The sequence below is a fragment of the Pelodiscus sinensis genome, chromosome 3, assembly GCF_049634645.1.
Source record: "Pelodiscus sinensis isolate JC-2024 chromosome 3, ASM4963464v1, whole genome shotgun sequence".
Classification (NCBI taxonomy): domain Eukaryota; kingdom Metazoa; phylum Chordata; order Testudines; family Trionychidae; genus Pelodiscus; species Pelodiscus sinensis.
Genome location: NC_134713.1, coordinates 122,152,887 through 122,173,201, shown reverse-complemented (window position 1 = coordinate 122,173,201; position 20,315 = coordinate 122,152,887). Strand labels below are relative to the sequence as shown.

The 20,315-nt window shown below is 45.6% G+C and overlaps 1 protein-coding gene across 9 annotated transcripts in view; it reads right to left on the bottom strand.

The window, feature by feature from the left end:
- The window catches only part of FAM120B (family with sequence similarity 120 member B), a 110,407-nt gene that overhangs the window by 13,681 nt on the left and 76,411 nt on the right, over positions 1-20,315 (bottom strand). For 5 of the 9 annotated variants that reach the window (XM_075924696.1, XM_075924694.1, XM_075924695.1 and 2 more), the window contains exons 10-11: positions 9,629-9,686; positions 5-9,551 (exon numbers count right to left, since the gene is read on the bottom strand). In XM_075924696.1, the coding sequence (XP_075780811.1) occupies positions 9,158-9,551; positions 9,629-9,686 (452 nt within the window). In that variant the 3' untranslated portion in view covers positions 5-9,157. Of the gene's footprint in view, positions 1-4; positions 9,552-9,628; positions 9,687-14,793; positions 14,999-20,315 lie in introns of those variants that run through there. The other 4 variants (XM_075924697.1, XM_025184068.2, XM_025184069.2 and 1 more) reach the window with 2 other exon arrangements.

The following is a 20,315-nucleotide window of genomic DNA, read 5'->3' as shown; positions in this document are numbered from 1 at the left end:
GTGATGGGCTAAGCAAGACATACACATATCAATATTTAAACAACTTCAAATAATAAAAGTCCATGTGAAGAGATACAGCAGACAAACTGCTCCTGTGACCATACAAAATGACGAAAAGCCTATTTAAAATTTCCAAAGAGTATTTAGGATAAATACTTAAGGCCCAGGTTTACACAAGAAAATTAGTTTGGTTTAGCTATGTTACTCAGCGATATTAAAAATCCACCACACTAAGATGCGTCGTGAAACTGACCTATATACCTGTGTTGACAGTGTTAGGTTAACTGAACTTCATCAACCTAGCTACTCTCTTTCATAAATGTGGATTATCTCTGACAATAGGAGAATCTTTCGTGTTGCCATAGCTAAGTATCTACACTGAAGTGCTACAATGGCACTGATGTACTATTGAGGTGTTTTAAATACAGACAAGTCCTTAGTATCTTTTTCAAAAGGGTTTTGGGTCTAGATTTCCACATGTACTTAGATGCTTAAAGAAGCAAATAGGATTTTAAAATTCCACTGGTGCAGGGGTGGGGAACCTAAGGCCCCGGGAGGCCAGATGCAGCCCACAACTGACTCTTCTAAGGGCCACCAGCCCCTGACCCAGAAAAGGTTTCCTGCCCCTGTGCTAGTGCCTAATTAAATTTTTAGACACCTAAATATATTTGAAAATCTGGTTCTTAAATACTTACAAGCCCTGACTTTCATTGACCTAGGTTGTTAGGACCATATTTTGAGAAGTTATTTAGGTATTTAAAGGATCCTAATGACATTTTCAGAAGTATCCAAGATGCTTCATGTCCAATTAAATGAAATATGACCCTATATTCCTTTTGAAAATTGAACTTCTGCCCTTTTGAAAATTTTACTCCCCATCTGGTTCTCTTCTGCTTTTCCTACCCTATGGTTTCCTAGAAATACCATCTGCAATATACATAGGCAAGAACGGATGAATGTAAGGTTCCTTGTGGACAATTTTTTTTACTGGGAATGGGTATAGCCATTTTAGACTTATTTTTGACTAAGAGAGGAATTGACTGAGAAACTGATAGTTGAAGGCCATTTGGCAGAAAGTGATCATTTTATTGTTCTAAAGAAATGAAGGAAATGAGAGCAATAGAATAAGGGAAATGAATATAAAAAAACAGTCTTAAATTCGGAGAATTGGTAGGTAAGGTCCCATGGGAAGAAAATCTAAGAGGAAAGGAGTTCAAGGCAGATTCTCTAGAAGTACTGTTAAAGACACAATAGCAAAAATCCCTAAGCAAAGGAAAGATGAGTTGTTGTTAACGGTTCTAAATCCTGCTGGAAAGGGATAACAAGAGGAGTTCCTCAAGGGTCTGTTTTGGGACCCGTACTGTTCAATATCTTCATCAATGACGTAGATATTGGGATAGAGAGTACGCTTATTAAGTTTGCAGATGATACCAAACTGGGTGGGGTTGCGACTTCTTTGGAGGATAGGGACATAATTCAAAATGACCTTAGCAAGTTAGAGAAATGGTCAGAGGTAAACAGGATGAGGTTTAATAAAGAGAAATGCAAAGTGCTCCACTTAGGAAGGAACAATCAGTTCCATACATACAAGATGGGAAGCGACTGTCTAGGAAGGAGCATGGCGGAAAGGGATCTAGGGGTCATAGTGGACCACAAGTTGAATATGAGTCAACAGTGTGATGCTGTTGCAAAAAAAGCAAATATGATTATAGGTTGTATCAACAGGTGTGTTGTAAGCAAAACTCGTGAAGTCATTCTGCCGCTCTACTCTGCACTAGTTAGGCCTCAGCTGGAGTACTGTGTCCAGTTCTGGGCGCCACATTTCAAGAAAGATGTGGAGAAATTGGAAAGGGTACAGAGAAGAGCGACAAGAATGATTAAAGGTTTAGAGAACATGACCTATGAAGCCAGGCTTCATGAACTGGGCTTGTTTAGTTTGGAAAAAAGAAGATTAAGGGGGGACATGATAGCGGTTTTCAAATATCTAAAAGGGTGTCACAAGGAGGAAGGACAAAATTTGTTCCTCTTGGTTTCTGAGGACAGGACAAGGAGTAATGGGCTTAAAGTGCAGCAGGGGAGGTTTAGATTGGACATTAGGAAAAAATTCCTAACTGTCAGGGTGGTCAAATATTGGAATAAATTGCCAAGGGAGGTGGTGGAATCTCCCTCTCTGGAGGTATTTAAGAACAGGTTAGATAGACATCTGTCAGGGATGGTGTAGACGGAGCTTGGTCCTGCCTTGAGGGCGGGGGGCTGGACTCGATGACCTCTCGAGGTCCCTTCCAGTCCTATTATTCTATGATTCTATGATTCTATGGGAAGAAGATGCCAATATAGCTCTATCAAGAGCTCTTTAATGATCTAAAACAAAAAAGGAATCCTATAAAATTGGAGACATGAGCACATTGCTAAAGATGAGTATAAATTCATGTAGGGTACATCTACACAACAGTGTTATTTCATGACATAGTCCGCGTGTACACTACAAGCAGTTATTTCAATATAATGTCAAAATAATGTTGAGTGGGATGACTTCTTACTTCAACTCCACTAACCCTCATTTTACAAGGAGTAAGGGAAGTCGGAGGAAGAGTGCTCTCTCTCAGACTTCCTGCTGTGTAGACAGCGCCAAAAGCCAAAATAAGCTATTTTGACTTAAGCTACACAGCTGACACAGCTCAAATTTCATAGCTTATTATAGCTTTAGCCCTGTTGTGTAGACATGCCCGTAGGGACAAAATCAGAAAGGATAAGGTATAAAATGAGCTGCACCTGGCCACACTGGCAAGGGACAAAGGGAATAAGAAGAGGTTTCATAAATATGTTCCATCGTATTGCAAATGCGTCCCCCAGGGAGTGCCTGCCAATGCCTGCATGAGAACAGTAACACTCTTGTTACTGTTAACAGTGGACACTTCTTGTTGGCATTGGTTGCAAACATATCCACATTAGGAAACTCCCAGCGCGTGAAGAGGCGATGTATGATAAATGGGTCCATTTCCCATTCCTGGTCGGATTTGACGTTCCTGCTGAGGCTGTCGGCTGTAAGATTGTCTTTGCCCGGGAGGTCTAAGGCCTGTAAGTATATGTCATGTGGTATGCAGAGAAGCTGTCCGCCTTTGGACATGTTGCATAACAGGAAAGATCTAGCGCCCCCTTGTCTGTTGATGTAAAAAGTCTTTGCTTGATCGTTCGTGAAAATCTCAATTGTGAAATTCTGTATTTGATGTAGGAAGTGTTGACATGCGTAAAATACTGCCCTGAGCTCCAGAACATTTATGTGTAGGCTGGATTCCTGGCTCGACCATTGGCCTTGGGTAGCGAGGAAGCCTAGATGAGCTCCTCACCCAAGGAGGGATGCATCCGTTGTAACTGTCATGGATGGGGTACGTTTGCAAAAAGGGACACTAGCACACACGTTTCTTTCATCTGTCCACCAGTGGAGGGAACGCTTGACCCTGGTTGGGATGGACACCTGTTTGGTGACTGGGTTGTAATGTGGGTTGTATACTGTCCACAGCCAATGCTGTATTGATCACATGTGCAACCTGGCATGCAACACCACTGACGTGGCTGCAGCCACATGATCCTGATCCCATAGTTGTAATCAAGTTCTCACCATAGTGTTTGGAGTGTTCTGTATTATCATTATGAGGTCCCTGATAGCATGAAATCTGTTGAGAGGTAAAGAGGCTATGGTCCTCACTCAGTCCAAGTGGGCTCCAATGAATTCCATGATTTGTGATGGTTGGAGTTTGCATTTGGCAAGGTTTGTCTGTACTCCCAGAGTGTGAAAAAGGGATCTGGTGAGGAGACTGCCTTCTGTGTATCTGAGCTTGTAGTTGCTCTTATGAGGCAGTCATCCAGGTATGGGAATATGGAGACTCCTTGTCTGTGTAGTTGAGCAGCAACGACTGCTAGTACCTTTGAGAACAGCCTTGTAGAAAGACCAAAGGGGAGGACAATGTACTGGTAATGCTTTCTGGCGACTGTAAACCTGAGGTATTTGCAATGTGCAGGATGGATGGAAATGTGAAAATAAGCATCCTAAAGGTCAAGAGTCGATAACCAATTGTCTGTGTCCAGGGCAGGGATTATTGTGGATAGGGTGTCCATTTTGAATGTTGCAATCAAATGTGTTTGTTTAGTCTCCTGAGATCAAGAATAGATCTCCATCCCCCTGACTTCCTTTTGGTCAGGAAATAGTGGGAGTAGATCCATTTCCCTCGTATCGTCGTGGTACCTATTCCACTACCTCGAGATGGAGTAGGTGTTCGACCTCTTGTAGGAGGATGGCCTCGTGAGACGAGTCTCTGAAGAGGGACAAGGAAGGTGGATGGGGCGGAGGGGGAGAGGAGAAAGGGATAGAGTAACCATTCTTTATAATGTCCAGGACCCATCTGTTGGTTGTGATGGTCGACCACTGTTGAAAGAAGGGTGCTAGATGTTGCCAGAATAAGTAGAAAGGATGTAGCTGCCTTGAACAAGGTGGTGTCTCCGGACTCTCGACATAAGGTTCAAAAGGTTTGCCTCGAGGTATTCTGTCACCTTCTTCTATTGTTGAACTGTCTCTGAGGCTGGGAGAATGGTGTTGGTCTATACCTTTGAGTGAAATTCCTGCCCTGCTTATGCTTTATTGCAGGAACGTGGATGCCCAGCATTTTCAAGGTAGTATGGGAGTCCTTCAGAGTATGCCTTGGATTATGGCTTCCACTGATTGGTTCGTCCTCATCTGTGGACAGAGGTGGTGCCGAGCAGGTTGGAGTGGATAACATGAATCTGCTGTATGCAGGTGTACCATTCGTGCTGACTAGCAGCATAGTCGGTTCTGACATGACCCTAAGCTCTTCCATCATCGTTAGCGGAGGGGAAAGTGATGCAGGTGGCACTGGCGGTGCAGAGGATGGTGGTACTGGGGCAATCTGTGGTGTTGGTGGCGCTGAAAATGAAGCATGCTTTTGTATTTTCGGTACTGGGGGAGGCATTGATACCAAAGGTGTGGTGTGTACCCTGATGTGCTTCGGTGCTGACAGTGCCTGTTCGTGGTACCTCTTTGACTTGGCCTTCTTGGGCGCTGAGTCAGTAGATGTTAGTGCAGCTGGTGCTGATTTTGACTTAGGCTTACTCAGTGTCCTATCTGACAGCACTGCCAGGTCCTTAGACCCTTGGGAGCCATGTACCAACAATGGTCCCGGTATGTCCCTGTCCTGAACTCTTGAATGGGTCAGTGCAGGGGTTATTTTAGGTGCTGTCCCCTGCTTTTTTGATGGGGAGTCATCTCTTCCCATCATGTGAGATCTCTTCCTAAGAAGAGTCTTGAGAAGACATGGCAGATGGGGCTGCCTTCTCCGACATGGCCACTGGTGAGGGCTGCTGTGGTCGTGTATAGTACTCTGGGTTGGAGGCTGGTCTTATAGTGCTTTCCAGGGAGATTAACTTCAATTGTAGCTCCCTGGCCTTCTGCATGCGGGCTGTTAACGGTTTGCAATGCTCACAGTGCGCTGTGGCATGTGTCTGACCTAGGCACCGAACACACTGAGACTGCCCGTCGGAGACAGGAACTGAAAGCCTGCAGGATAGGCACTGTTTAAAATCCGGGGAACCTGGCATTCCAGGTAAAAAAAAATTTAGGATTGCTAGAAAGAACTAACCCTAAATAATCAAAGAACCAATAATTTTTTTTAAACTACAACTATCACTAACAATAAACTTGAAACAATTTAACTGAAGAACAAACAAGTAACTAACTATCCTAAGCTAACAAGGGAAAGACTAAGTTGGAGAGCAGAGCAGTTTCGACGGATGCCGGTGGTGGCAGAGAAGGAACTGAAGGGATGGTTGCTGCATGTGTGTTAGAGGCACCGCGTGTGCCATCTGCGTCACGTGCACAGCACAGCGGAGAACACGGCTACCAAAAATCTCCAACTAGGCGCGCAGGGACACCCAAGACACTTAAGGTGGAGCACCCACAGGGACACTCCTCGAAGAAGACGACTGGGTTAGAGACTATTTTAACAAGTTAGATGTATTCAAATCGTCAAGGCCTAGCCAAATTTACCTTAGAATACATAAGGAACTAGCTGAAGCAATCTGAGAATCAATAATCCTCAAGACCTCATGGAAGAAGGAGGAGGTCCCAGAGGACTAGAGAAGGACAAACATAGTATCTATCTTTAAAAAGGGAAACAAAGAAAACATGGGGAATGATAGATTAGTCAGGCCATGCCAACACTACGGGGACTACAATGTCATAACTCTGTTGGCATAATGCTGTAGTGTAGAGGCAGCCTACAGCAACAGAAACAATTCACTCATGACTGGAAAACCACCTCCCCAAGCAATGTTAGCAAGGTCAATGGAAGCATTCTGACAAAATATGACAAAAATAACTGTAAGCAAGATATTTGCAGAGGAAGATACTGCAGTTAAACAATTTGAAGAAAATATACTTCATTTCTATGCTAGATAAGAGACTGAAAAAGGCTCTGATTGAATGGATGTTTACCAAGAGTCAGGTCAAGGATTGCTGTATTTAATATGGTCAGTGGCTGAATTATTAATTCTTATAAGACCTAAAATTTAGAAAGGGAACTCCTTTGCCTGACGGGTGGAAAACTTTTCAACCAGACTTGTGATATGGATAATTAAGGAATATTCAAATAGCTACAAGAGCTTCTTCATTAAGGCAAAGGGAGATTATCATTTTAATGTACTGAAAATGTTTCAATACAAAATAAAGACATAGTGGCTCCAAAATATATAAATGGAAAAGAGTGATTATCAGTTTCATAAACATCCTCTTGAGCCAATTCAGTCCAAAGATTACATGAAAGCTAAGGACAATATCAAGCAGCTGAAGACATTGATGAAGTCAAGTTTCAATTAGATTATCAGGCTACAGACCAGCAATGAGATAACCTGTTTTTAAACTTTTCACCCATTTCCTATGTGACCACAGTGCTGTTGACACACAGCATTTTTGCTTCTGGATACAAATTTGTATGCTTTATTTTTAATGAATTTTTATTGTTATGGCCTAATGTTTTTGCCTAAAGGCAGCAATTAGGTAAAATACCTCTGATCGTTCTACACTGCATGGATATACAAGTGAAAAGTTTAAAAAAAATGTTTATGTGAACTTTGAAACAACCATTTTCTCACATAAATAAATTTTTAAAAACCCACAATGCTTCAGGACAGTACTTGTAATATCACTTAACCAGTATACATCTTTATAATGTTGGTTACACTGTTGTGTGCACCATCATTACATATTTACTTAGCAATGACTGTAATTGCTCTGGCCAAAATGAATTCATTTGGTGATAAAAAAATAAAATTTAAGTAATACTGATGTGCTTGGGTGGGCCACTGGATCTTCATGCATCAGCCTCTACTGCTTGGTCTAAAAGACTCAGCTCTTTTAACCACAGCTGGTTGTATGTGTTTTATCATCTCAGATGTAAAATACTTTTAGTGCTCCCTCCTTGCCCCAGAGAGACAAGCACAAATAAAACAAACAACAACAACAACAACAACAGTAACAGTAGTCAAGCAAAAAACAGAGCAACAGGATTTGGTGCTGCCTAATGTGATGATTTGGCATCCTGAATGTAGTTGCCCAGGGCCAACACCAAAGAAGGACAGAGTGCTACACTGAGTGCATGTGGCTTACATTTCCATCACTGAAACTGTGTGGTAAATTACAATGAAATATATTATGGCTGGGAAATGATTGACAGATACTGCATCTTGTTGCAATGTGGGATTCCCCAAGACATTAAAGACAACACTGGTAGCCATTGTTCACGGAGAAGGATTTCAGGCAGAAACACACAGGGTTTGAAGCCTGGATTCTTGAGCACGGTCAGCTGAGGGATGGGTTTCCCCAAAGAGACTAAATCTAAACAATAAGGGTATGTCTACACTAGCTCGTTAGTTTGAGCTAGGTTGGTAAATGAGGGCAACCGGAGTTGCAAATGAAGCCTGGGATTTAAATATCCCGGGCTTCATTTGCATGTTCCCAGGCGCCGCCATTTTTAAATCCCCCTTAGTCCGAACTCCGTGCCTGTGGCTACATGCGACACGGAGTAGGTAGTTCGAATTAGAGATCCTAATTCGAACTACCGTTACTTCTCGTTCCACGAGGGTCTCTAATTCGAACTACCTACTCCATTTAAATTTAAATCCCGGGCTTCATTTGCAACTCCGGTTGCCCTCATTTGCCTACCTAGCTCGAACTAACGAGCTAGTGTAGACATACCGTAAGAGATCTATAAAACATTAAATTGTAAGCTAAAAACTGTTAAAACTATTTATAATGCTAAATCTAATTCTTATTTTGTAGATTGAAGCCAAACCTATGGACACTGGAGATTCTGACTTGGAGCATGCAGCTGTGAGAAGGAAATGGCGAGATGGTTTGTGTGCCCCAACCTTTATCCCTTTGGATAGAGGCAACAGGTGAACCAGAGTGCACACACTGACCAAGAGACACTGCTTTCAAATTCTCCGGTTCTGGGAACAGGGTGCATGTGTGTAACCAGAAGGTTAAATACAACAGGCACCATCACTTCAAGAAGAGCTCTAAATCTAAAGGTAATAAAGGGTCTGAATGAGAGTTTTGGTTGTTTAGACAGAAAAGGATGATCTCAGAAATTATTTAGGAGGCAGAGGTGATAAGATTTACAAACAGCTTGGATGTGCAGAGTTGTTCCTCTCCTAAGTTGCAATGAAGTGGTGTCAGCACTTATAAATCAGCACTGCTTTCCAACAGGGAAGTACCAGTGTTTCACTTGTAGGTGAAATTTAACCCCAATGCTAACACCTACCTTCATGTTCCAACTTTGTCAGCGGGCTACATTAAGAAGAGTGTGGAGTAACCAACAGCAGCCTCCTACTGACAGAGCGTAGGTATTGTACTGTTCTTGATGGGCACACTAAGGTCTCATCCGCAACGTAAAACTACATTGGGAAGATCTAATTACATTAGATGATTGCTCTAGCACCACTAAAACTTAGTTTGGACTTTCCTGTATAAATGGGAATATGTGGGGATTTTAACCATGACTGGACAGTGCCAAGTAGTAACCAGATCCCCTGACACTTATTTTACAGTAGCTAGTGAGGCCATTCCCCAAATATCATTAGCTCAATCTTAGTGTGGAAAGGACATAATGGGCTGAGCACCCACTGCCCTGGGTGAAATCACTGGAAACTGAAGGTGTTCAGACATTCGGTAAAGCCCTTGAGTCCTGGATTTTGTAGGTAAAGATGAAATCTGTGGGAGGCAGTGGGGCTGACAACTAGGTCCCTGTGGAAGGCAGAGGGGTAGGTTGATTCCACAGCCTTTGGGCAGAAGGGGCAGAGCTGGCCTCCCCAGGCAGCCCTCAACGATGCTTGGAGCATGCCGTGGCTCCCCCAGGCAGCCTTCAGTGCTGCCTACAGCACACCACACTCTGGCCACTGATGCAGTTGCTGCAGAAGCAGCTAGGAGTTGCAGGCCCTTTTGAATCACCAGGCTCTGTAGCAGTTGTCCTGTTTGCCCTCGCCTGTTGGGAAAACTATAAATCTCTCATTCAAACCTATTATAGGCCTTCTTTGCAATCTTTGTATTTTCATTACTTACCGGGGCGCAAGCTGGAACCTCCTCCTCTGGTCTCGATGTCCTGATCTGTATCCTCTACCTGGAGTGTGGTAGGGGAAATAAAATATTTGTCTGTTAACGTTCAAGCAGGAAAACAACTTACTAATGACAGTATTTAAGAAACAACCCTTTGAAGTGTATTTTGTAAAATAAATTGTTTTTCCTTTCTTATTGCCACAGCCCTTCACCAATCGTTATTCTACACCTCTTTCAATTCAACTGGTATTCAATGAAGGCCAACATTTTTAAACGTAGGTGACTAAAGTTAATGGTGGACAACCTCTTTTTAAAGACGCTATGCCAGCTATCTGCAAAACATCTGCATTTTTAATACTAGTACAAGCAGGGGATACAAAATCCTGTTTAATTGCTTCAGCTACCCCAGACTAACACGGCTACATTTCTATCACTGTTTAATTGGTTAATCAATTAAAGGGGGCACGGACCGGTGGGAGAGGGCCTCCTGGGCCCACTGCAGATGGAAGCTAATGGACAGGGGTTAACCTTTCATATCCCTAGTACAGCCAATTACTTGGAACTGCCGGTGGGCGTACAGCATGGTCAGGTTATACCAGTAGGGAAAGGTCCAGAACCATATGATTCTTAGGACTTACCAAACACCATTTTTTATTCCTTGAATCTACATCTTAATTTTATCCTAAATTTGAGTGATACTGACATAATAAGCACCTTAACATCAGTACTACTGCATCCACTCTAGAGGACTGTACTGAATTAACTATATAGGTTTCTATAGGCAAAACAGTATAAAAACTGTGCAAAGACCAGCCCTTACTTCAGTAATGAAGTACAATCAGATCTGGTTGTCATTACATTTCAAACTGTGTTAGAACAATGTTTAAACACAATTCTTGTGAGCAGGACGTTACCATGGTAGTAGGTTTGGCTAGTGTTGACATGATTTAATTATGTCATAAAACATTTTACAATGTCATGCTATAAACTAAGGCCCAGCAGTACAGCTGTTTCATATTCTGGAATTTCTTGAAGTTGCATAGGCTAAAGGTCTTACTGTCTTTTTACTTCCCCAATGATGATCTACTGTTAACAGTGGTCATTCAACAAAGATGAGGCAGATCCAAATTCAAGTCCCTGCTCCAAAGACTACTTAATTATTTATAGAGTGGAACAGCTTCAAGAAGAGAATGAGAAGGGTTCATGCCAAACTATCCTATAGTCTAAGTGACTTTTCTCATACAATGGGAAAAGACCCAAGTTCAAATTCCTTCTCCACAGCAGGCAGAAGGAGGGGGGTGGAAACTGTACTTTGGTCTTCTATCCCTGATGAGTGCTGCTTAATCATCACTGGGCTAAAGCTTATGCGGAGGTGGCACTTTCTTATTTGGTGATGTTTCCTTTTGTTTAAACACCTGATAGTCATGGCAAAATATTTCAGCATTAACAAAAAGTTTTGATGTTTTTGGCTAGGCCAAAACTGTTTGAAAAACTTGATATGAATTTGCAAAGAATTATTTTGAGTGACCTAAAACTGCATTAGTGAATAAATTATTGAAGTGAAAAATGCAGCCCAGCTCTATATTCAGTTCCCTTTCCCACATCTTTGGCTCACTGAGGCAATGGCCTTAAATATTCCTTTACACAAGATCCCCAAAATGAAGCACAAGAGTCACTATAAATAAAATTGCATAGTTGGGGCCAGACACAAATAGTACAGAAAACTATTGTAAATACATAAAAGGTCAGACTGTGTATAACCTTTGTATGAATAAAAGGAAGCTACTGAAGATTTTATATGCTGTTTTGAAAGAGTTTGATAATGGAAGGCGTGGCAGACAGATGGCAGTTGCTTGCAGGAGTTTGGTAAAGGGCAGGTACATGGGTAGTTGGGTGTCCGGGTTCATGTTCCCTGAACAGGCTGCCATAGACTATTGCTCAGCCATTAGGTCAAGTGGGCACCTGAAACCCACTAGGAGCCAATCTGCAGTGCAGCCTAAAGGAACACCTGCCACCAGTTAAGGCCTGCTGATACACTATAAAAGGCTTCCCTTCAGGCAAAGTAGGGGAAGGAAAAGAGGGATGGACTGCAGAAGAGGAGGAAGAAAAGAGAAAGAGAAGGAGAGAGAGAAAGAAAAACTGCAAGTGACAAACTAAAGAGGTTTCTCCCAAGAAGCCAGGGAGAAGATATTGTGGGAGAGGCCTAGGGAAAGACTGCTATGTGGTGGGGATAAGAGCAAGAGCCCCACTAGTAGCCGCTACCTACAGTCCCTGGCCCAGAACCAGGTTTCCCCCAACCCTTCCCATGTCCGGTGGGCTGCCACCAGGGAAAAGGGGACTTTTGGACTGTGGAAGGGGTTTTCCCTCCAAGCTAGTGACTAGCCAATGATGAAAGGGGCTCATTAAGCAGGGAACCCTCACCTCTGAAAGAACCGAGAGGCAGTAGGAGGGTCATTGTGAGCCTCTGAGGCATCTTAAAATACGCCAGAAAACATAAGACACAGGGGGCACTACCAGAGCTCTACCACAAAGGATAAGCTTGATCTAGATGTTGCAGTTGTATTTTTCACAAAGATAAAATTAAGGTTTGAAGAGTGTTTGCATACCAATCAATGAGAATTATTCTGTTTAATAATGTGAGTACTACGTTAGTGATAGTATTTGCATGTATTGCAGTGTAAACATATCCTGTGAGCTACAATTTTAGCACCTGAAATATACATATTGTATAATTGCAAGGCCAACATAAATCTACAAATATGGGATTTAAAATGAGAATGGACAACACAACAGAAAATATACTGCAGGGAAAACCCATATATGTGCAGGAAGAGATATTGAATGATTCAACAGGCATTAGAGAAAAGATGGTGCAGTGGTTTGGGTGCGCTCTCAGTTAAAATCCATGCTTTATCAATTACTCTCTGTGTGACCTTGGTTAAGCCACATCACCTGTCTGTGCCTTGCTTCATTTTGCAGATGGCATAATACAGGGGTGTTTTGAGATTAAAGACTTTGAAACTATGAAGCACTTCTATGTTATGCTTAATGACTTTATTGACTCACTGTAAGCAAAAATAAATAATCAGGAGGGTCTGGACGAAGAGACAATAATACTGTATTAGCTAAAAATGGGTGCTTCATGTTTAAGAGCTGTATAGAAAAACTACTCCCTCCATTTCTAATGTGATTATGTAATTAAAGATTGTGTCATTATGCATATACACATAGGAGATGAATTATGGTTGACTAGACTGTGCATGCACCATCCCCACACAGTAACTGAGCATACTTCCTCCAGCCTAGGGCTACAGGAACAAAGCTAAAGTTTCCCTGTAAGAGCTGTCCTGGGCCAGGGGTGGGGCAGTAGAACTGAGAGCAGGAAGCCTCTCTCTCCTGTTCTAACAGTGACCCTCCCTCTCCCCCGCTGGCACCCAGACAGTATGGAGTGGGAATGCAGGTGATTATTCAAACACAGAGTAGAAGCCAGACTGGTGGATGGACAGGAACAGATTGGAACAAAAAGTGTGGTGAGCGAGACTCGGGGGGGCATGAAAGGGTGAGAAGTATGACTGGCTTAGGCAGAAGACTGGGACTATGATCTAGGGCAGTGGTCACCAACCAGTAGATAGGGATCTAACAGTAGATCTTGGAGCCTCTGACAGGTCATCCTGACTGGTTTGATAGCTTCCTGGCCATGCGCTGGTACTTCAGTTGCCCCTCCATCCTGTCATGCTGCTCCACCAGCCCTTTGCCTTGGAACTGCCCCCATGGGAACCTCCTGCTTTCAGTGCAGGTTGTGGGAGAAAGAAGAGGGGAGATGCTGATGTCAGCGTGTCCCTCCTCTCCCCATTTCTGTACCCTGTCTCCATGCAGAGAGAAGGGGATGGAGGGAGCTTGGCAATGCAAATCTCTGTCACTTTCACACAATGTGTGTGCCTCTGTCATTCTCACAAACACACACTGTCCTTCCCTCTCATCTCCCGACCCAGTACATACATGAGGGGTTGTTACTTCTTTTACTGCTTGCAAAGTGGGTTATTTTAGGTTTTTGACTGGTCTGTACATTTCAGAATTTTCATTTGGCTCTTACACTTACATTTAATTCTTTGAGCAGTGAGTTCTACAATACCTAACCTGTCATGGCTGGAGTAATTATCCCTGTGGCAATTACTGCTCCTGGACATGGCTGGCATGTCCCTGCAGCCCTTGAGAAGGCAGAGCAGTGGGTCTCCATGTGCTGTCCTTGCCTGCAGACACCACTCTTGCAGCTCCCATTGATCAGTAATGGGGAAACTAACTGGCCTGTAGAAGCTATGGGCTCAGTGCCTGTAGATGAGGGCATCACATGGAGCCACTGCTGTACAAGCCAGCTGCTTTCAGGAGTGATGCAGGGCCAGGACAGGAGTAAGCCTGCCTTAACCCCACTGCTCCACCACCAGGAAGCCATCTCAGTTAAACAATGCCTCGCCAGAGCCTGCTTCCTGAACCCTTGTCCCAGCCCTGAACTTCTTCCTGCACCCAACCTTCCTGCCCCAGACATGAGTCCCCCTGCACCCAAATGCCTTCCTAGAGCTTGCACCCTGAAACTCCTCCCAGACCCCAATCCCCTGCACTGGGCTAAGCCTGGAGCCCCACCCACACTCCATGGACCAGAGCCTGCACTGCAACCCCCTACCCCAGCCTGGTGAAAGCGAATGAGATTCAGGGAGGACAGGGAATGGAGTGAGCGGGCTGAGGCCTCAGAGAAGGAGTGGAGCCTCAGAGAAGGGCAGGGCCTCGAAAAGGAAGTGGGGGCAAGGGTATTTGGGTTTGAGGTAGATCTTACATTGTACTTAAATTGAAAAAGTGATCTTGGGGTTAAAAAGGTTGGAGACCACTGATCTAGAGTATGGGGAAAGGCTATGAATATCTGAAAGCAAAGGAGAGATTTGGACTCTATGACTACATCTACACTGCAGGCTTTTTGCGCAAGAATGGCTGTTCTTTTTCAAAAACTTGCAGCACGTCTACACTGCACGTGCATTCTTGCACAAGTAAATTCACAGTAAGATGTCAGAACAGAGAGCATCTTGCACAAGAGTTATTCCTCTCCCCACGAGGAATAAGCCCTCTTGCGCAAGAGCTCTTCCACAAGAAGGCAGTGTAAACAGGAAGAGGAAGTTACTCACCCTGTGCAGTAACGATGGTTCTTCGAGATGCGTGTCCTGTGGGTGCTCCACTATAGGTGTCAGGCTCGTCCCGGCACCGCAGATCGGAGAATTTTCGTAGCCGTAGTCCGCCGGACTGCGCATGCGCGAAGCGCGGCTCATGCTCTTTCGTGCCGTTTGTGTTCACGCGGTCCGGCTCCCGCCAGTTCCTCCTGATCCTCTTGGTCTGAAAGACAAATAGAAATTCCAAAGAGGGAAGGAGGGCGGGTCGTGCAGCACCCACGGGACACGCATCTCAAAGAACCATCGTTACTGCACAGGGTAAGTAAATTCCTCTTCTTCTTCGAGCAGTGCCCCGTGGGTGCTCCACTATAGGTGAATTTGCAGCAGTAGCCCCTAAAAGGAGGGGGGTTCAGAGCTATCGTGTTGCGGCTGTGGACAGCACTGCTGTTGTCACTGCACCTTCTGGAAGGTGAAGGTTGGGAATGGCATAGTGCTTGTCAAAGGTGAAATTTGACGACCATGTAGTCGCCCTACAAATGTCTTTTAGAGGTACGCCCTTCAGGAATGCAGTTGATGTAGCGACTGCACGCGTGGAATGTGCTGTCGGATTCTGCAACAGTGGTCTACTACGTAGGGTATAGCATTCCTTTATGCAGATCACTATGATTGACGAAATGCGCTGTGCTGACAACGGTTGACCCTTAGAACGATCGGCTGTAGACACGAATAGATTGTTTGTCTTCCTGATGGACCTAGTCCTGTCTATGTAGAAAGCCAGGGCACGTCTGGCATCCAAAGTATGTAGCCAAGCTTGTTCTGCCGAGATGTGGGGCTTTGGGTAGAAAGTGGGAAGCACTATCGGCTCATTGATGTGAAATTTTGAATTCACTTTCGGAAGGAAAGTGGGTTGAGGACGTAAAATGACTCCTTGATCGGTAAACAGAGTGTATGGGGGCAAGGCCGATAAGGCAGCCAGCTCACCAACCTGTCTTGCAGAGGTTATTGCAGTGAGAAAGATAACTTTCATTGTGAGAGTGCGCAAGTGGCATGTGGCCAAGGGCTCAAAGGGTTTTTGAGTTAATGTATTAAGAACTAGCTCTAGGTCCCATGGTTGCGCTGGCTGTGTTCGGTGTAGAAAAAGATTAGCTAAACCTTTCATGAAGCGCCGCATCGTCGAGTGAGAGAAAACTGAGTAACCATCCACAGTGTGGTGTAACGCAGTGATTGTGGCGACGTGCACTGTAATAGAGGCGCAGCTGAGAGAAGAGCTCTTGAGGTGCACGAGGTAGTCCAGGATACGGTGGATCGGCATGGAGTAGGGATCTAGGGATGCTGATGCGCACCATGCAGAAAACCGTGCCCATTTGTGAAGGTAGGTGGATCTCGTGGATAATTTTCTGCTATGTAAAAGAATGTGTTTGACCTCTTGCGAGCAGATCATTTCTGTTTGTTGGAACCAACTAGGAACCATGCTATCAGTGCCAGAAGATCGATCTGAGGATGGAACAGACGCTGACTGTTCTGGACAAGAAGGTCGTGCCTCTTGGTCAGAGGGAATGGACGATGCGCTGACATATGATGGAAGTAAGGAAACCACGTTTGTCTTGGCCAAAAAGGAGCTATCAGGATTACAGTGGCTTTGTCCATTAGTATCTTTTCTAGTACTCTGGGGATTAGAGGTGTGGGAGGAAACGCATACAGCAGTTGATGACTCCAATCGTATAGGAAGGCGTCTCCCTGGGAGTTCCGACCTATTCCTACCCTTAAACAGTAGTGGGGGGATTTGGCGTTCATGCAGGTCGCAAATAGGTCCACTGTTGGAAATTCCCAGGAGCGGAATATGGTTAAGAGGACTTCTGGGTGAAGCTCCCATTCGTGCTTCAGGGAAAAATGTCTGCTCAGTGCATCAGCTATAGAGTTCTGCAGACCGGGTAAGTATTCTGCAATTAGTGAGATTTTATGGTGGATGCACCAATTTCATAAGGCAATTGCCTCGGCGCAAAGTGACTGGGATCGGGCCCTGCCCTGCCTGTTTATATAGTATACCGTCGTCATGTTGTCGGTAAGAATTCGGATAGTTTGGGCACGAATCCTTGGGAGAAAGTGACGACAGGCATTGCGCACCACTCGTAGTTCTAGGAGATTGATATGCATCATCGACTCCGTCGGGGACCAAAGCCCTTGTGCCTGATTGTGTTCCAGGTGTGCGCCCCAGCCTATTAGGGATGCGTCGGTGGTCAGTTGTATTGTCAGTTGTTGGTGATGAAATGGTACACCCGACATCAGATTTTTGGGGACTGTCCACCAAGTTAAAGAATTTGTTACATGCATGGGGACTGATACTCGTTTGTGGACATCTCGAACATTTGGAGTGTAAACCGTAGCTATCCAGTGCTGAAGGCAACGGAAGTGTAGTCTTGCATGCTCGACGACGTATGTCGTGGCTGCCATGTGTCCCATAAGCTGGAGATATTGTAGGACCGAGGGTCTGGGACTGGTGGTGATGGCCTGTATAAGGTCTTGCATTGCTTGAAATCTGGTTATTGGCAATAGAGCACGAGCAGTGGTTGAATCGAGCTGTGCGCCTATGAATTGTATCGATTGGTGCAGCGTCATGGCCGACTTTGGAATGTTGATGATCAGGCCCAAGGTTTCGAAAACTATTTTTGAGAGGCATGTCACACGCAGAGCCTCCACCGCTGAAGGTGCCCTGATTAGGCAGTCGTCTAGGTAGGGGAATATTATTACACCTAGACGTCGTAGGTACGCTGTTACTACTGCCAGCATCTTGGAGAAAACCCTGGGAGCCAACGAGAGACCGAAGGACAGGACCCTGTATTGGAAATGGCCTGCTCCTAATTGAAAACGTAGAAATCGTCTGTGAGCCGGGTGTATTACTACATGAAAGTAGGCGTCCTGTAAATCCAGGGATGTGAACCAATCTCCGCTGTGAAGGGCTGGAATGATGGTGGCTAGGGTAACCATTCTGAAGCGGTGCCTCCGCAGATACCGATTTAATCCTCTGAGGTCGAGAATTGGTCTCCATCCCCCTGATTTTTTCTCTGTTAGGAAATATCGGGAATAGAACCCCCGTCCCCAGAACTGTTTTGGGTACTATTTCTATTGCTCCAATGGCGAGGAGGCGATCGACCTCTTGTTGTAAGAGAGGCTCGTGAGATGGGTCCCTGAAAAGGGATTGGGTGGGGGTAGAGTGGTGAATGGAATGGTATGCCCTAGTGTGATTGTTTGCAACACCCATCTGTTGGTGGTGATGTGAGACCATCGGTGTTCGAAAGGTTTCAGGTGGTGATGGAATAATGCCTGTGGAAGTTTGGGATGGGTGTTCAGCGGAATGGTGCACAGTCCCTCGACTGGGATGTCAAACTTGTTGCTTGGCATTTAGACGGCCAGATGTTTTTGGCTGAGGTCTTCTCTTCTGCTGGCGCTGCCAGTTGCGTTGCTAGTCCTGCTGCCTGTATTGGGATGGCTGGAAGGCGAACGATCTCTGTCTCTGATAGGGAGTATACCTTTTCCGATGGAAGGGAGGAGTATACATGCCCAGAGTCTTGAGTGTGGTTCTAGAATCTTTACCAGAGTGGAGCACCTGATCAGTTTTGTCAGAGAAGAGATTCTGTCTGTCCAAGGGTAGGTCCTGGACTTTGGCAAGAAGGTCTTTAGGAACTGCCGCCTGGTGCAGCAACGAGGCCCTGCGCATGACCACGGATGTAGCTGTGGTACGCGCTGTGGTGTCAGCCATTTCCAGAGCTATGTGGAGAGCTGTTCTGGAAGCTGTATAGCCCTCTTGGACCACCGCTTTAAGGACCTCCCTTTTGCCCTCAGGTAGATGTTCCAGTAGGGGCGCTAGTTTGGCATAGTTATCAAAGCTATGATTAGCTAATAGCGCCGCATAATTTGCCATCCGGAGTGTAAGGGTAGCAGACGAGTAGACCTTTCGTCCGAAGAGGTCTAGGTGTTTCATGTCCCTGTCCGGGACACTCGGGCCCTTCGTTCTTTGTTGAAAGAGAACCAGAGAATTCGGTTGAGAATGAGAGAAAAGAAACTCCATCCCTTTCGCTGGAACGTAATATTTTTTTGTCTGCTTTTTTGTTGGTGGCCGGTGAAGAAGCCGGCAACTGCCATATGTCATCAACAATCTCCAGAATGCCATCGTCCAATGGGAGAGCCACCTTCACCTGCTGTGAAGGATGAAGGTTCCTAAGCAAATGGTGGGATTTCTGCTGAACTTCCACAATCTGTACTTTTTGTGATACTGCCACTTTTCTGAAAAGGTCTTGAAACTGTCGGAGGTCGTCCGACAGAGATGTGTATTCCTGAAATACAGCATCATCAGGCGAGGAAGAGGATTGGTTGGTAGGAGATTGATGTTGAGACTCATCCTCAGTGGTATGTTGTAGGAGCTCCTGTGGCTCGGGTGGTTGGGGGGGCAGGACACCTGATGGAATTGGTGGTCTGGCTGTTGCTGGTAAGGATTGACACTCCCTGCTGGGTGGTGTGTGTGACCGACGAGGAGAGTAGGACACCGAGGAATGTTGAAAATTAGAGTAGTGCCTATAATAACGGTGTTCCGGTGACCTATGATAATATGAGGAGCGGTGCGGAGAACTGGAATAGTAACGGGATCTGTGAGAGGTATAATACCCATAGCGCCGGGAGTGTGATGGAGACCCGGGAGATCGAGATCGTTCTCTGGATCATAAGGGTCGGTGGAGGTGACCGGTGATAACGGCGTCTTGGCGAGACACGTGGAGAGTGGTAAACCCTCTGCGAGTGTCTCAGATTGGGGAGAGAGTCCTGATGAAGGGGAAGGCGGTTCAGGTGAAAATTGGATGTTTTCTGGTGATGGAGAAGGTGTAATGATTCTCCTCAATGTTCGGTGCGTGGATAAAGCAGTTCGCCCTGAAGAAGGTTGTTCAGGTTGCGCATTTCCTTCAATCGGTGCCGATGTTGCCATGTCAGGAGGCGGAGAACATTGTGGGAGAACAGACTCCCGAGCCGGAGTGAGTTCCCGCACCAAAGAGTCGCTCGGCACCGGTGAATTACTCGGTGCCAGGGAAGGGCTTGCTGCCCGAACATCTGACAGTGCCGGGGGGCAACGCGGTGCTGGTGACACATTCGGTGCCAGAGGTTCTTTCGGTGCCGAGATGGAAGTCGGTGCCGTAGGAGTGGTCCGCGTCGGGGTCGCTTGTGGTGCCGCAGTTGTGGGCGGTGTGGAGGGTGTTCTCGGTGCCGCATGTGACGCTGGTGTCGGGAACGGCTTCAGTGCCAACGATGACTTAGGTGCCTGGATAGTCGTGGGCTGCGGCGCCGAGGTACTGCGGCCGAGCTTCGTCTTAGAAGGGCCATGCACGCCCGAGGTACCAGGTTTGTCCCCCACCCTAACACGTGTCGGGGGAAGGGAACGAGAAGGCGATGGTCTTTTCTTCGCCTTCTTTGGGGACGGCTCAGCTGAGGGAGCAGGGAGGGATCCGGGAGTTGCTCCATCTTGTGGCTGTAATACCCTATCGAAGAGGAGCAATTTT